Source organism: Lepisma saccharinum (genome assembly GCF_977018435.1).
Source record: "Lepisma saccharinum chromosome 15 unlocalized genomic scaffold, izLepSacc3.1 SUPER_15_unloc_1, whole genome shotgun sequence".
NCBI classification, from domain to species: domain Eukaryota; kingdom Metazoa; phylum Arthropoda; class Insecta; order Zygentoma; family Lepismatidae; genus Lepisma; species Lepisma saccharinum.
In genome coordinates, this window is record NW_028142892.1 from 1,055,746 (window position 1) to 1,072,852 (window position 17,107).

General features: G+C 40.2%; 1 protein-coding gene across 1 annotated transcript in view; it reads left to right on the forward strand.

The window, feature by feature from the left end:
• Nucleotides 1-11,183, forward strand: part of lovit (loss of visual transmission) — a 374,492-nt gene extending 363,309 nt beyond the window's left edge. The window contains exon 13 of the mRNA XM_083115802.1: nucleotides 8,392-11,183. Within this exon, the coding sequence (XP_082971928.1) occupies nucleotides 8,392-8,622 (231 nt within the window). The 3' untranslated portion in view covers nucleotides 8,623-11,183. The remainder of the gene's footprint in view (nucleotides 1-8,391) is intronic.
• The last annotated feature ends 5,924 nt before the right edge of the window (nucleotides 11,184-17,107 follow it).

Consider the following 17,107-nt stretch of genomic DNA (forward strand, 5'->3'; position numbering starts at 1 on the left):
TCACGAGTGTGAATACAATTTCAATCATTTTAGGACAAAGTCATGAAACCACAAGTATGTAGCTCTTCAGATAAAATTATTATAGGGAAAAATCAAGCTGGGGTAGTCAGAATACCCCGCTTGGTAATGCGAGGGTTAAACACCGGGATTTTATTCTAAAACAAAATATGATAACAGGCAAATTATTGGTGTGGGCTCGAGCCCCAAAGTGGCTAAGGCTTACATAAGTTTATGCTATTAGTAAGTACTATTTAATAATGGTGCTTGGCAGTGGCCAAAAGAAAATCATAAGGATGACCCCCTCAATCTTAAATTTCTACTACTTAAACTTTTTTCAGTTTGTCCTTCAACTTGCCAATTCCTGATTTTTTTTTAGAGGTACTTACTTGTGATAAAATAAACATTAAAATGCAACATTGTTTTAGTTTCCTATTTTTCAAACTCTCCAAAAGCGAACTGCAACCAAAATAAGCAAATATTTGCACTGCACCCCATGTTGACAACTGATCTAAGAATACTTACAAGACTGTATTGACTTTCTTGGCACATTAGCTGCCACACATGAATCCTGCATCGAGCTTTATGGTATTGCTTCTTTGTTATTTCTAATGTCACTTCACACCTTTATTTATTCAGATTTGTTCATAAGCACCGACTTTGGGAGTGCAAGACATTTTCTGCACCCCCTCCCCCAAATTCACGTAGAGGGATACATTTTATGTATATTTACGAGGGACATTCCGAAAGTAAGTTTCGTCATTTTTTTCACAGGGAAACTGTATTACAAGTTGAGAAAACACATTGCCATAACAAAAGACAATCTTTCCTGAATTCATGACGGAAGGAGCGATGGCGCATGCGCAGAGTGCTGAAGAATAGAGATAAGCACGATAAGCAGCAGACAGACGTGCCCGAGCTCATTCGTGTGCAAACCAATATGGCAGAAAGATGTGTGCTGGAAATGTGGTCACAAATGGAAGTGCGTGCTGTAGTGCATCACAGCCGACGAGACATTAGTACACAACTTAACCCCAGAGACCAAGTTCGCCTCAATGACATGGAAACATCCCAGCTCACCCGTCCCGAAAAAATTCAAAGTGTCGCAGTCCGCAGGAAAGATTATGCTGACAGTGTTCTGGGACGCGAAGGGTGTCATTTTGTTTGATTACCTCACTACAGGAACCGTTAATGCGGCACGCTATTGCCACACACTAAGCAAACTGAAGTCCGCCATTCGACGCAAGAGACCAGGGCTCTTGAGTCAAGGGGTATTGTTCTTGGACGACAAAGCAAGACCCCACACAGCAAGGTTCACTGCAGAACACATTCGTCATCTGGGATGAGAGAGATTGAATCACCCAGCCTACAGCCCCGATCTTGCCCCATCAGACTTCCACCTTTTTCCTGCGTTGAAGTCAGCACTATCAGTACGTCACTTCGGAAGCAACGAAGAGGTGCAACAGGCTGTGAAAAACTTCCATAAATCACTGGGCACCAATATTTACCAGGAGGGTTTCTTGAAATTGATTTCACGGTACGACAAATGTATCAATGTCGGTGGCCACTATGTGGAAAAGTAGCCAAAATATTGTATTTTGTTATGACATTGTATTCTTCTGTTTGTAATAAAGCTTCCCTGTGGAAAAAAATTACGAAACTTACTTTCAGAATGTCCCTCGTACATATATAAAGTATTGTTTATGCCGATTTTGCCCCACCCCCAAATATTTACCTTGCCCCCGAAAATTTATGTTAAGTTGGTTCCTCTAGCTCTGTTACTTAAAACTTGTACTCTCCCTTCTCTCTTTATTTGTTGAAGCCAGCACCAGGTATTTGAAGTAGTGTGTGTTATTCCCTGTTATGGGTATTTTATAGATGTGCAATTCTCTTAAAGGGACTCCCCAGTGTCTTGGTTTGAATATGCACAGTGGGGACACAGTGATTCAGCTCTCAATGTAAACTGTAGGTCCAGCGCTCATTACCCTGTCTGTGCATATAATGGACTTAAGGTAAAGTAAAGGTAAAGTGCTTCCCTGTGCTTTGCACCATGCCATGAAGGCGTGCAGGGGGTGTGGAGTTAGGGCCCCGCACTTTCTTGATCATGACCGAAGGTGGGGGTGATGTGATCAGCACCACACCCCTGGCTGCCTTTACCCCCCAGAGTTTCCTCCACGTACCCACTTTATACGACGCTGGGTGGGTGTCGGAGCCTCTTAAACAGGAAGTTCTCTCCCTCCGGGGATCGAACCCATTGTCTTGCATGATAGTCGGATGCCCTAACGACTGAGCTACAGCAGCTCATATTCAAGATTCAAAATCCTACTAAAGATTTTCAGACATTTGATGCTCATGTGAAATAACATTCGCAACTCAGATACAAATAATGTAGTAAAATACGTTGCAAAACTTCAATGAATTCATTTTTTGTTTGTTCTTTCATTTTTATGATTTCAGATGTCCACCCTTCTTCCATGATGTAGGGCCTGCAGGACCCCGAGTTAAGTCACTGCTTGACAGGGTTTGGAAAGTTAATTTTGAAAAATAACTGATTTACAGTTTTTTGGTTTTAAAAAATGTAGTGTCAATGTGGTACAAAAAAATTGTCTACCTCAGTGGCAAAAATTAATTTGATTAGGTTATTTTACATCACTTTTTTTGAACACTTTTGGCTTCGTCATGATATTGAAGATGAAGACGAGAAATGATGAAATTAATCAAAGTATGCTCGCCAAGGCTGAGATTCAAACTCAGGACCTGTAGTATCTTAACATGCTGTGCTAACATGGTGGGAGTATTGAACGCTTAACTCATGATCTTAATTAAAAGTTCTTGTCGTTTCCAGGGCAATGTGTTTAGCCTTCATTATATCTCATGCTTAGTTTTATTTGTGGACTAGTGAGCACTGTAAAAGTTTAAATTTGCTTGATTCGATTCAGTTCATTTGGAAAATAATGTATAGTGCTTCAGTCTCTCCTTATGCCATTGTGGTATTGCTGTCACCTTGTAATGAATGAGTCTTGGGTTCAATCCCCAGTGGAGGCACATTGCACGGTGTTTCGTATCCCACTTTGAAACTGTAGGTCCGGTCCCGGTTATCCTCCCCTGTGGTCGTGCAGTCTAAGGCACTGTGTTTTGGACTCCGACTGTGGAACAGCATGGGTTTGAGTCCACCTGGGTTCAGTCTCGCCCTGTGTATAGGACCGGTGGCAACCCCACCATCGTGAGGAAATTGGGGAGCTACGAGTGATTAGCGTAACCCAGTCGTGGATCTCTCCTATAATGGCTGGGACTTCGACGTGCTGAACATACGTCACCTCATTACTGGTTAAAGATCTCCACGCCTCTAGGTAGAATTGTGGAAGGGAGACTGGCAGTCGGGACATAGGCCAAGGCCCTTCAAGGGCTGTCAAGCCATCCTTTTTTTTTCCAGTCCCGATTACCTATGTGAGCATAAAATGGACTTAAAACAAAATTTAACAAGCTCTGACATCTCTTTCTTATATGATATCAACGTCATTCACAAAAGAATTTGTTCGACTGTCTTACTTTATTGGAGCCAATTGATCTGTGTGTACGTATACTGTCACTTGCCAAAGAAGAGGTGAGTTGAGCAACCTGCCACAGTTTGTCCTGTCTACCAGGCATTACTTACAGTAAAGGACTACTGCAAAGGGCTGGCCCTCGGAATGTGCAGAAGTGTGCAAAAATCAGATTTTTGTCCCTTAGTCTGAAGTATAGGTATCCTATATAATCTCAATATGCAAATTATTATAATTAATAAACAATTAATTTATACGAGGGGAGAGTGAAAAGTTTTGAGCCTCACAGGGAAGGGGTGTTTGAACTACAGTTTCTCATCATGATTTCTCTACATAATCTCTATAATCACCCCTTCCCCCAGATCAATGCACTTATTGTGCTGCAATTTGTTTACAGTTATCTGGTAGAATGATTTGTCCTGAGTCTCTCACCACTGAATGACCGCCTTCGTCCATCTGGAAGTGACGTCGTCGAAGAGAATTCTTCATAGCAGGGAAAATATGAAAATGTGAAGGGGGCAGGTCGGGGGAATAAGGTGGATGGGGAAGTGCGGTGAAGCCATACTCGACCAAAGCAGCCTGTGCACTGAGGCCTTTCCAACAGAGGTATCGAATCACGGCCTTGTCGGCCACTCTCTTCTCTGACACTTCATTCATTTTCAACCTGACAAAAACAGAGAAGAAAACATGTGAATTTCATAATTTCGCACAGTGTGTCCAAAAACTTAAACCTTACATCCTGCAAAATTTTAACTTCCTAGCATCACTCCTTCCATGTGAGGCTCAAAACTTTTCACTCTCCCCTCGTATATTTTGTATTACTCCCTCTGTCCCATAATTATAGTCCGGTATGCCAAAATGATAGTACAGGAATTACAGACGAAGAGGCTGATGGAAAGCACACGCATGAGGAGAGGCACAGTAGATCAGTATTCAAGATTGTGAAGAGGAACAACGTGACTTTATCGCAACGAGCAACAAATACCGCCCAGACGATTACCAAAAGAGGGCGTTGGGTTGCAATACACTGGTGTGGCACTGTATGCAAACCGGTCTAGCAAGGCACGCTGCAAATCGTTAGTAGAGCACTCCTTCAGTGAGGTCGTGTGAGAAGAACATCCATGAACACACAACCCATGATAGGAAGCGACAGGGGTAGTAAGAACCTCACGGACAGTGAACGACAGGCAGTGTACGAGTTTCTGTTGGAAAACAGTACGGCTGGCTTAGTGAAGGAAGGTGCCATGACAAGTGCGGCCGAGAAATTTCATGTCAGTACGAGAACAACACGTCGCACAAATGGGGCCATTTGTGCTGCGGTTGCATCTCTGATGAAAGACAAAGTCGGACCAAAGAAGAAGGATCTCGCCCTACAACGACTATATCAACTACCGCTGCGAAAGCGGCAGAATATTCGTTCAATGGCAGTGGCGCTAAACGTTGCTAAGATTGCCCTACACAGGCGTGTGAAGGCAGGAGAGATCAGAGTGCATACGAATGCGTTGAAGCCATTATTGACTGATAGCAACAAGACGGAACGTCTAAAATTTGCCTTGTCAATGCTGGATCCTACCACAGTCACTTGTCCTGCAAGCGGAAATCCGAAGTTCAACATGATGATGGAGACAGTTCATGTGGATGAAAAATAGTTCTATCTGATGAAGGACGGTCAGAAATTGTACTTACTGCCCAACGAACCAGACCCGCAGGGAACATGTAAAAGCAAATCGTTTATTCCCAAGATCATGTTTCTGGCTGCCGTCGCCCGGCCTCGTTGGGATCCTGGTCACAAGCAGTGGTTTAATGGTAAGTTAGGCATTTGGTCGTTCGTCAGCAAGGAACCTGCCAAGAGGAACAGCAGGAATCGTCCTGCTGGTACAACGGTTACCAAACCATTAACTGTTACCAAAGATGTTTACCGGGACATGCTCATGAACAAGTTAGTCCCAGCAATAAATGCACAATGGCTTCGTGGACTGCATGCAGGGAGAATCCAGGTGTCCGTTCAGCAGGACAATGCGCGTCCGCATATCGTTCCCAATGATCGCACCTGGATGGATGCTGCAGCGGCCAGTGGAATCACTTTGGATCTCGTATGCCAACTGCCAAACAGTCCGGACATGAATGTTTTAGATCTGGGGTACTTCCAGGCAATTCAGTCTCTCCATCATCAGGCAGCTCCACAAACTATTGACGAGTTGATCGCCGCCGTTAAAACATCTTTCTCTGATCTGACACGCGACAAGCTCAACAACGTCTTTCTCACTTTGCAGTCCTATCTCATTGAAATTATGCACGTCCAAGGTGGGAACAACTACAGGATTCCCCATATGCAAAAAGCACACTTGAACTGCTGCAACGTCCTGCCATCTCGCTTGGAGTGTCCTCGGAACATTTACGACGAGGCTACAGCAGCACTAGATCTAGCTTGTTGATGGGATGACAACCTTCCTGGACCAACGAAATTTTTCGTCTTGATGTTTTATTTTGTCGAACTTCTTGGTCACTTTGTATTGATCCTGGATTGATTACTTTTTATTTGTTCTTTTGGATACTTGAGCGGCCAATTTGTACTGATCCTTGAGTAATAAAGTTGTATGACTCATTCCCGTGTTTCATTTTCTTCTTCTGTATACACCAATGTCACAGTTTGAATATCGGACAATTATTATGGGACAACAAACAAAGGTGTACCAGACAATAATTATGGGACAGAGGGAGTAATAAATAAGATCAAATACAGAAGGTCGTTTCATGTCCATGGTAACAAAGTTAGAACCCACCTCACCTTAAGAAAAAACATGACGCCACGAGCGGTGGTGCTCCACGTGATACCCCTGTCTTGCAGCAATGGCCCTGCAGCCGAGTTTCCATTGGAGGAGACTGTGTCGAAGAACACATTGGTCCAAACGATCATATTCCTCCTGACAAGCTTTCCAAAGACCCTCAATTGTGCGTGGCCATCTGCTTCCGAAGGCTCGTTTCAAAAAAGGAAACCCACAAAAATCCATGGAAGAGACATCGGGGGATTTCACAGGGATGTCTGTAAAGGGGATTGCATGAATCCCCGTTTCACGTGCCATCCGATCCATGTATGCCTGCGTGGACTTTGCCGTATGACTGGAAGCCTTGTCCTGGTGGATGACAACACGAGATGTGTCGCTGCCATAGAGAGAAGGAATATCATGTCTGTAAAGTGGCTCCAAAATATTCGTCTGGTAATAGGTTGCATTTATTTTAGAATTTTTTTTTCCACTCTGCGCAGTGGAAGTTTGCCGTTATGGCAGTAACCACCAACAACCATGAACCAGCGTGGAAAACTTTCAGCACATTCACGTACCCACTCAGATCGACCTCTTGCATCATGTGGACGATAGTAGATGGCCATTTTTTACCACATCCCGAACAGATACACCCATGCTTCATCCAGGGACACCACATACTTCCAGCGGTTCCCTGCCAGATGGCGTTCGTAGAGCTTCCGACTGTTGGTCTTCCTCTCTTGGACATGTGAGGCACGCAACTTACGAACTTGAGTCTTGTGCTTCCGCACAAGTTGTAAATCTTGGGCTATGATGCGATTTACAGTTGCAGGGAAACATTGCACTGCCTGTGCAATCACTCTTTGCGTTGCAGGGTTTTCACATCGCACCAAGGATCTCACTTTCCGCACAACACCGGAGGAACGCTTGGGCTTCCGATATGTCCGAGGCCCACTTTGACTGGTTCCAGCAACAGGTACAGTGCAAGTTCTATGGCGATTGAATACTGCATTGATGCCCTTCTTTGACACATGGAATGCTTTCATGTGGCACTGTTTAATTATCTGGCTATAACTATAACCAACGTCGGAAAGGGCACAGATGTACCCCTCCCAAAAGACTGGAATTTTTGGTACCATATAAACACTCACTCACACACAAAACATCGTTTTTGCAAGTCAACACACAGTATTTTCGTCCTACTGGCTCTGGCTGCTCTGTGCTATGCCTACATGCTGCTCCTTGGTGATCGAAATCGTTACCATCAACGTGGAACAACCTTCTGTAGCAGTACGTGTTGAAGGTTAAAACTGAGAATTATGGGAGGCTTATAAGTTTCTAAACTGGCTTTTCTTTTCATTTCCAGTCTGTCGCCGATACAACCTTCATCTTATTTAATTACAAAACTGGGTTGTTCAATATGAAGCTATTATTTTATCTATCAAAGTGGCAACTTTCAATCATATCCAGTAAAATTCTCTATCATAATTCTCTGTTGTTTACTTTCCATTTAAGGGCTTCCCGATGGCACAGTGGTAGCGTCATCACCTTGTAATCAAGGGGTCCCGGGTGGATTCTCGGTGGAGGCACATAGTGGTTCGGATCCTACTTTAAACTATAGGTCCAGCCCAGATTAGCCTTACTGTGCATAAAGTGGACTTAAAACACCAACTCAATCATTTACTCTTCATTGAATTTTGAAACTGTAGTACAATTTCATTGTAACATAATGTTAATAATGTTTTCACTTGATGATTTCATTTATAATTAAACAAATAGTGTATATTATGTATTTTTGATTGAAATATTTGAACATTTTTTAGTAATTTTGGATATTTTTAAAGTGTGTCAAAATAATTCACGAAATCGGGAAAAGTCATATGATTATTTTGGAAGCACCAGTGTCCTTTAAACTCATAATAAACTGTACACGAGCAATTATTTTTGCCTGGTCCAGGGCCCCCTGAAGCACAAGGCTCCAGGTAACTGCCAAGTTCCCCCTCTCTAAGGCTAATTGCATAGTTATCATTTGCAAAGTGGACTAAGCAACAAGCAACAAGCAACTACAGTAAGTATTTTGTATGTTTCAGTTCTCTTTGGATGCCACAGCAAATGCCAAAATGAAGGAGCAGGTGCGAGGTCTGGGGACCGATGTGGCCATTGTGGGGAGCATGGTGTTCCTGGCACAATTCATCCTGTCCACCTGCATGGGCAGCATCGTCACAGCCTTCGAGACCACGACCACCGTGGTCAGCGTTGCTTCGTTCCTTGGTTTCTGCGGAGCTATTTCAGCATCGCAAGTGCTATACCTTGATCTCTGAAACCATAAACAGAGGCTGTTAGTGTAACCAACGATTGTTAAACCTCCGTTAGGCACATGGGGTACCAGTACCACCCATCGCTATGCATTGTGGGATTGCAACACTATGAACTATACTGCACATGAGTGCTTTTGTGTACTTGTTCTAAGCTCGGCTATGTTGCTCGGTTGCAAGCTACGTAATAGAAAGTTAATATCAGTTGCATGTTTGGGAACAGTAGTCACTCGCACACTTAAGTACGTAACAATAAAAATAACAAGTGTTGAAGGACAGAGCACACAGCAGATTCAGATGTTATTCACAAGTGGGTTAGTGAGGGAAATGGGCACACACAGGTATGTTGTGTTTAGGTATTTATCCAGAAATTTCCATTTGGGGGTGTAAGTCCAAATTTAGGAGGTGTAAGGATAAATTTCAAGCTAAAATGTCCATAAATTGAGTCTTCGTGAAAAATTGTAAGGGGGGTGTTGAGGAAATTTTGGGAGGTGTTAAGGGAGCTGTTGGGGGTGTGTGGATAAATCATTGTATATGTTATTGAAGAAAGTGACCAGATGACCAAAAGTGAGCTTTACACTGCTTCAGTTGTTACGTATTTAAGTAGCTGGAACACAACTGTCCCCCAACCACTTGACGTTAATTTGCTAATATTACGAGGCTTACAAGTGCAACAGAACAACACAGTTTAGCCAAGGACAAAGGAAGAGCATTCAACATGCATGTACAGTATAATTCACGGTGTATTTCATACCTTAAAGAAAGTTAAAGGGGTTGGGAAACCTGGAAAACAGGGAAATGTCAGGAAATTTGCAGATCGTCTGGAATTTACGTGCATTTTGGAGTCTGCAAGAGAAAAAGTTGCAAAATGAACAAGCAGTTCACTTTCATTTCTTAATTCGGTTCTTGTGATTTCACTCCCAAAAAAGATTCAGTTTAGAAACTTGTTTCTTTCGTTCTTATGATTCTCAGTCTTGTGCAAAATTATGGTTCCTTCGAATTTCTGCAATAAATTTTCACTTTTATAGTACTATATATTAGAAAGAATATCAAAGTAAAACTTGTAGCCAAAGGTATCTGATTGATAACTAAAGTACATTGACAATATGATCATAATTATCCGAAAGGTTGGTGAAGATGAGGTTATTGTCTATTATTGTGTAGATCTTAGTCTTGTTGGCATTTCCTATGGAATTCCAATATGCAACAAAAATTTCTCCGGATGCTGTGTACTTATAAATTTAAGCAAAACAGCAGTATTTTCTACGACACTATAAATCCATGAGAAAATAAAAAATTGTCTATGGTTTATGAACTTTTTCTGTTGTATTTATATTGTGGAGATCTGTGGTGAAATAATGTACCTCTGTTACCTTAGCCTGAAGGCTAGATGCAACTGATTGTAGCACCCAATACATTTGATGGTCATTGTAATTTTACATTTTACTCTTCAAATTTTCACGTGTTCTTCTGTGTGTACTAGGAAATTTACTAAAAAAAAAAAAGTTGTGAAAGTGAATATTCATAATAATTAACGGATTACGGAGGTTGTTCGCTTTATATCCGACCATTTTCGATTCGGTGCTGCCACCTGGCGTATCATGCTGGAACGATGGGTCTGCTGGCGGGAGCAGTGTTGTGTCTGACCTTGTAGGTGCGTGAGTGTCGGTAGTGAATGTTATCAAATGGCGCCGAAAATCAACCGGGATTGGGAGGGTTACGTAATGGCCCTTTTCCATGCTAAGTTCTCATACGTACGCATTGTGAAACAGTGTCGGGAGAATGGGTTAGCACTCGGGGTGACTACTGCGAAAGCTATTGTGGCCCGTTACACACAACAGGCTCTCCATGTGAAACATTCACCCACGAAAACCACCAGGAGAAGTGCTGCAAGCCGTATACACCACCTTCTACCGTGTCACATTGCCTAACGTAAGACGAACTGCAGGAAACTGTATGAAAAGTACCTGGCGGGTTCCAAATGGAAGAAAGTTGTCACAATGGATGAATCATATGTCCATCTCACTGCTGGCGGTCACATTCGGGCGATCACATACTGTGACATTGACGGCAAGGGGCGCAGCAACTTTGTTCGTCAGTGCAGGGAAAGTTTCCCTCGTGGCTTTATGGTTGTGACGGGATTCGGATATGAGGGTAAGTTGATGATAACGCAAGGTGGACAAAAACGTGAAGGTGAATGCCAGATACTTCCAAGACTCCATTCTGTTTGATACCCGGTGGAGGCACAAGTGGTTCGGATCCCACTTTAAACTGTAGGTCCAGTCCCGATTAGCCTTACTGTGCATAAAGTGGACTTAAAACAACATATCAATCAATCAAACCAAGACTCCATTCTGACATCTATCTATCGGAGAGACATCCCACAATTGTATGGAATGGACGCGATCCAGGTGATGATCCATATGGTCAAAGCTTCGAGTCATACCGCCAGAACATCACTACGTTTTTATCAGGAAATGGCAGAGGAATTAGGAATTCGTGTCATTCTGTTTGAAGACATTCCTGTGAAATGCCCAGATGCCAGTCCAATGGATTTTTGCGCATTTGGACTGTTGAAACGACGTCTTCAACATCGCCTCCCGCGCACCCTGGATGGTCTATGGAAAGCTTGCAGGGAGGAGTGGGACAGAATTCCCATGCCTGTCCTGCGCCGGAGCTTGCTGCAATGGAAACTGCGATGCCGGGCGATAGTCCACAATGCTGGGGGTCCAATAGAACATGATCGGTGGTGGCGGCGCGGTATCTCTTAAGGTGAGTACCCATCAAAAATGGTTGGATATAAAGCGAACAACCTCTGTATATATTTAATTGGAAAACACAAGGTTCAAGAGCAAAAATCATGATGATAAACATGTCTGGAAAAATTTCATTTTTGAACTGGTAAACCTGGAAATGTCAGGGAATTTCATTATCGTAGCAACTCTGATGTGCCTAACACAGGTTTAAAACATAATTAATCATGATTTCAAGTTAAACTCATTTCATGATTCAAGTGTACAAATGCTGAAGGTTTCACTTTAATAGTAGTCCTGATGATAGCTTACAGAAGATGTTTTTTCTTGTACATAAGTTATACAGAAGTCAGCAAGTGATAAATGTAGAAACTAAAGTATGTTCAGTGAGATTTTCATGTAATACAGTAATTGGAAAATCCTGATCCAGTATCTATAGTACTGTGGCACAATGATTTTTTGCATTGGTTTTCTCAAGGGCCGAGTTGATACTCAGTGGTGTCTCCGGGATTTTCGAAAGGATTTGGGGGTTACGTGTAATCAGCCCTCATTTTGCCATTTTTTTCTGCCTTTGACATTCTTTTAGGAATACTGGACGAAAGGGAAGTTTATATCCCCCAGCAACCTCCGTTTGACACACCACTGCTGATATCGATGTATCAGTATCGAGTGGTATCGGTATCCGAAATTATCGGTTGGATTTTATTTACGGATACCAACAAATACTATCTTGATGTTTTGATGCACAATATTATGTGAAAAACTGTATTTTGTGATAATGCAACATATAATTTTATATTGTGATGTAATTTTTTAATATTTTAAAGCTAAATTCTGGTAAATTGATGCTTATAATTGAAGTGCAACACTCGTCCACTAATATTAATCAATATTTTGAACAGTTTTGAAGCATCAGTATTGGTGGGAATTAGTGGTATCAGCTCAGACCTAATAACAATCAATCAATGTTCTATAGATCATAGTCCCACTCTAGGGTGACCATAATATTTTGACCCAAAAACGAGACATCCCAAGGAGATCAGTTTACTCCCTCCTGAAAAATCGGTTAGTCCTAATTATAAAATTAGTGGTATATTAACATATTATTATTATTATTTATTAAAGGATGGATCATATAAATGATACGTCATAAACAAGAAATGAAATATGATAAAGCAATCAAATACTGACAATGGCAAAATTTATTGTAGAAAAAAATTACACTAAAATGTAATGTTTCCACCATCTAACAGGGTGTTCTTCAGAAAGGGTGGAAACGTTACGTTTTAGTGTAAATTTTTTCTACAATAAATTTTGCTTTGGTCAGCGTTTGGTTGTTTTTATTAACATGGAAACAAGGCTTAACAGTGTTACCATTGAAATATGATCTTCAAATGTCAAAATGTATTAATTATTATAATCTTGGTATGAATTTCTTGTCCTTTCTGAACAACCTATGATGTTAATCCTATGCTGATTTTGAGTAATGCCAGAAGTATTTAGCAGAACCAATCTTCTTGAGAGCAACTTTATTCATCATCAACCATTTATAAATCTCCCCAAAACTTTAACCCACATATCCGAAACACAGCTCTACATTTTTCTTTTGAGTTCGTGTCAAGACAACTTTAAATTCTTGTTGCAATTTCGTAAAGAAACTTCATGCTCTACATATAACGGAAGACAGAAAACAATACACCTCTTTAGCATGAAATGTCTCTCAAATTTAGACTTGATTTTTCAAGATAACTCCTAGACTTTTATAAAATGGGACAAATAGTGGCTTTTTAATAGTATGCCTTTGAAATGGGACTGTCCTGGTCAAAACGGGATGTATGGTCACCCTATCCCACTCCCATATCTTGGCTGTGCGGTCTAACGTTGCAAACTTTGCAACACATGCAGGTTGAAGACACTTGGGTAAGGTGGGAGTAAGGCCAGCAGTTGGTAGGTGGTCACTGACCCTCACAGGCTGTTATGCTATGGATTATACTGTAGATCTCTGCCTTCATAACGTGCTATAATAGTGACCAAACTTTTGGATGTATTTTATTTTCATGACTCATTTACTTTCTTGGATATGAGGAAATATATTTTTAACCCGGGAGAATGCACGTGGCAGGGATTTGACCACAATTTTATTTCTTTGCTTCCCTTTTTGCACATACTTGTTGGTTTTGCTCTTTCCACCCACCTTATCTATGTTGGACATGTGGGAGACCTGCTGGGCGGCAACAGTTTTAACAATGGCATTCTACCATTTAAAAGGCACAGTTCAGTTTCATCTGCGGTGCTTTTGACCACACGTGCTTTCTCATGTCATAGATTTATCAATACATCTTTATTGGCTTTTCCTGTATGAGCCCAGAAGAAGAAGATCGAATTCGTAGGCTACTTGAATGCGTCGAGAAGGAGGAACAATGTGATAAAGAGCTTCAAGAGCAATTTGAAAGATTAAGACTACACCTGTTTGGTGAAGCAGAAGAAGATGCATCCACTGTTCACTCTACATTTGCCGTGAACACACATTTTTTTTTAATGTGTGAAATGTGCAAATGGAAATCTTGATGGCGATAAAGTGGATGTGGAGCAAAGAGATGAAATAGATAAATGTGAAAACTGGAGTAGTAAGCATAGGAAATATACTATAATTGTAAATACCTTATAGTATCACAATTTTGTTCTCTCTACAACCTTTGCATCAATCCTATGTAAAATTATGTTTGTTTCATAATTACATTGTATTCTTACAATAATAAAAATGAACAAGAACAATTACTTATTAAACTTTTGTAAAATAGTGTTTCTTTGCATATTATATTCTTACAAAAATAGAGAACAAAACATTTTCTTTAAAAAGTGTATTAAACTATTGAAAACTCTCAATAGTTTTATTTGTTGTATTAAAAATCTTTAAAAATATACAAAAGAAAGAAGGAAACAATAAAATACAAGAAAACTAATATGATGAAACAAACCTAATAGTCTTAAATATTCAAGCATGGACATTTTGACCTTGCGTGCCTCCTGATGTAAGAAGTTGCCACGCCGCGCACGTTCTCCCGAGTTAATTACATATTTTGCAACTGTGATTTCTTTATTTTGTTCTGGGATTCTCTTCTAAACTCGTTTAATGCCATATTCTAATTCAGCAGTAAGTCTTTTTGTGAGCTCTTTTACATGTTTCTTTTGAGGGAGTATTCCCCTCATCTTCTGATTGACTGTTTTCCCCTATTTGCCCTAATGGGCTACTGGTTAGTGTATTTGATCAGCAATATAAAATTTTACGTTTGAATTCCTATTATAGAGCCTTCCAGATGGCGTAGTGGTAACATAGTTTCCTTGTAATCGAGGGTCCTGGTTTCAATACCCAGTGAAGGCATATAGTGGTTCGGATCCCACTTTAAAACTGTAGGTCCAGTCCTGATTAGCCTATCTGTGCATGAAGTGGACTTGAAAGAAAAGCTCAACTCCTTGTTAGGGAGAATAAAACTAAGTTGGTACAATTCTAAGAAGTCAAAAACCATAAAATTGTACAATTCCATTTCTCTAAAATGATGCATCAGAAGTGCTATAATGTTGTCAGAAAAGAAATAGAGTGCTTCTTAATCTTGTCCCTCAGTGACAAGCCCAAGGAGAAGGGGGTTGGTCCAGGTCATAACTATCCCTTTGGCCCAGCATTCCTAAAACAAGCACATAAAAGGCAACAGGAAAGATGACAAAATGAGGGCTGTATACTAAACAAAAGTACATGTACCCTCCCCCTCCCCTCTTGGAAAATCCTATTTCCATATATGAATTGCATAAGACATAGTATTTAGAACATGGTAGTATAAACAGGGGTGCCCCCTGTTGTGTATAATCCCCCCCCCAAATCATATCATTCGCACCATCAAACCATATCGTAATCCCCACAAAGCATTTAATTACGACAGTGTGTTTACCAAAAGTAACTTTTTCTTAGCTTTACTAAACACTATACTTGATCTGCCCCTCCTCCCTAAATTCTTATTGCAATTCCGTAAAGAAACTTCATGCTCTACATATAACGGAAGACAGAAAATAATACACCTCTTTAGCATGAAATGTCTCTCAAATTTAGACTTGATTTTTCGAGATGAGTCGTAGACTTTTATAAGATGGGACAAATAGTGGCTTTTTAATAAACTGGAACATGCCTCTGAAATGGGACTGTCCTGGTCATCACTCAAGATCGCCCCTAAAATTGTTCATCACCCCCAGAATAGTTTGCATAACTTCATAATAATTGATGTCTACTTGAATGAAATACCATGTTTAACTGTCTATATTTTTTTTTCTTTGATTTTCGAAAAAAACAACTTAAAGCTAGAACATTGATTGGTTAAATGTAGCAAATTTAATTATGTAAATATGCATATAAATAGTGTTTGGGAGTGGGTTTATAAAACTCACATTTTGAGTATTAACACAAATTGTTACACAACTTAAGATAAAGAGAGAAAATTCAACCTTGGCCAACCAAATAACATGCTCAGCCATATGACCGATTTAATTATTGTTTCACGAGACATTACAGAACCCTAGCTAGAAATTCTTAAGCTCAGGCCGATAGTAGGTTTCTCTTTGAAAGAACTCTTCCCTCCCCCCCCCCCATCCATTCTCTGGGGGTAAATATAATTATTTTAGTAACCCATAACATTAATTATGTGGATTTTATCTTCAGTGCAAATTTAACTTGTTAAAGTAACATTTTCCTGTGAACAAGAAGTTAGGAATGGGGATTCGATATATACTTTGTTCCAAATCATGCACCTGCTTTAAATTTAGGCAGTATACCAACACTAAGCATTATAATATCGAGAATATCACGCATGGCTTGTAATGCAGCTACCAAGGTATACTATAAAACTTCATTCAGTTCAGTAAAGTGCCAATTACGCATCCTCACAAAACATTATTGCGAGCAAGGAAATTGTTACATCCATTTCTTTGCAGGCTTTCAAGAATATGAATTTAGTGGGGTATCAATACTTTCTTAGGATCCCGAGATATTTGTCTTTTCTAGCTTCTCTTTTGGCACGCTCGGGGTCGATCACTTTCTTTTCATCTAACGGATGCATTAAGGTGTAAATTTTTTACATGTATTTTGGAAAATATATAAATGTTGAATTTTATATTATTTGAAGGGGAAAAAAATCCCTCCCAAAAATCTCGATAACACAGGCTGCGCCATAATCCTTCCCCCCCCCCCTGTAGGCACCCCTGAGTATAATAAATACAAGCAAATTACTACCTTTTTCTGTGCAACTTACTTGTGAAGGTTCTATTAATTTTTAATTGATTAATTAATAGATCTTTGTAAGTAAGTTATGTAGGAAATGTTAGTAATTTTCTTTGTGTATTTATTTAAGAGACATACATTTTTAAATGTCACATTTTGTCTTGAAAGTGTGTGTAATATTATTTTCATAAGAAAATATCAGTGGAATGTTTAACAGTGGTTGATGCAGTTTCTTCATGTATTACTGAATGAAATGTAGAACCAATTAAATCTATTTTGGAAAATGTAGTTTAAAAATAATTTACAACTGACCATATACTGACAATGTTTGAAATAAGAATACCATACGTTTTTTGTCTGAATAAATAATAAATTAATTTATTGACAAATGAGTTGTGTTTTGCTTTTGCAAATTTCCTGAAGCTCCCTTGTTCCCAAATCCTGAGCCATTTTGTTTCCTATGTGGGGTAACCGT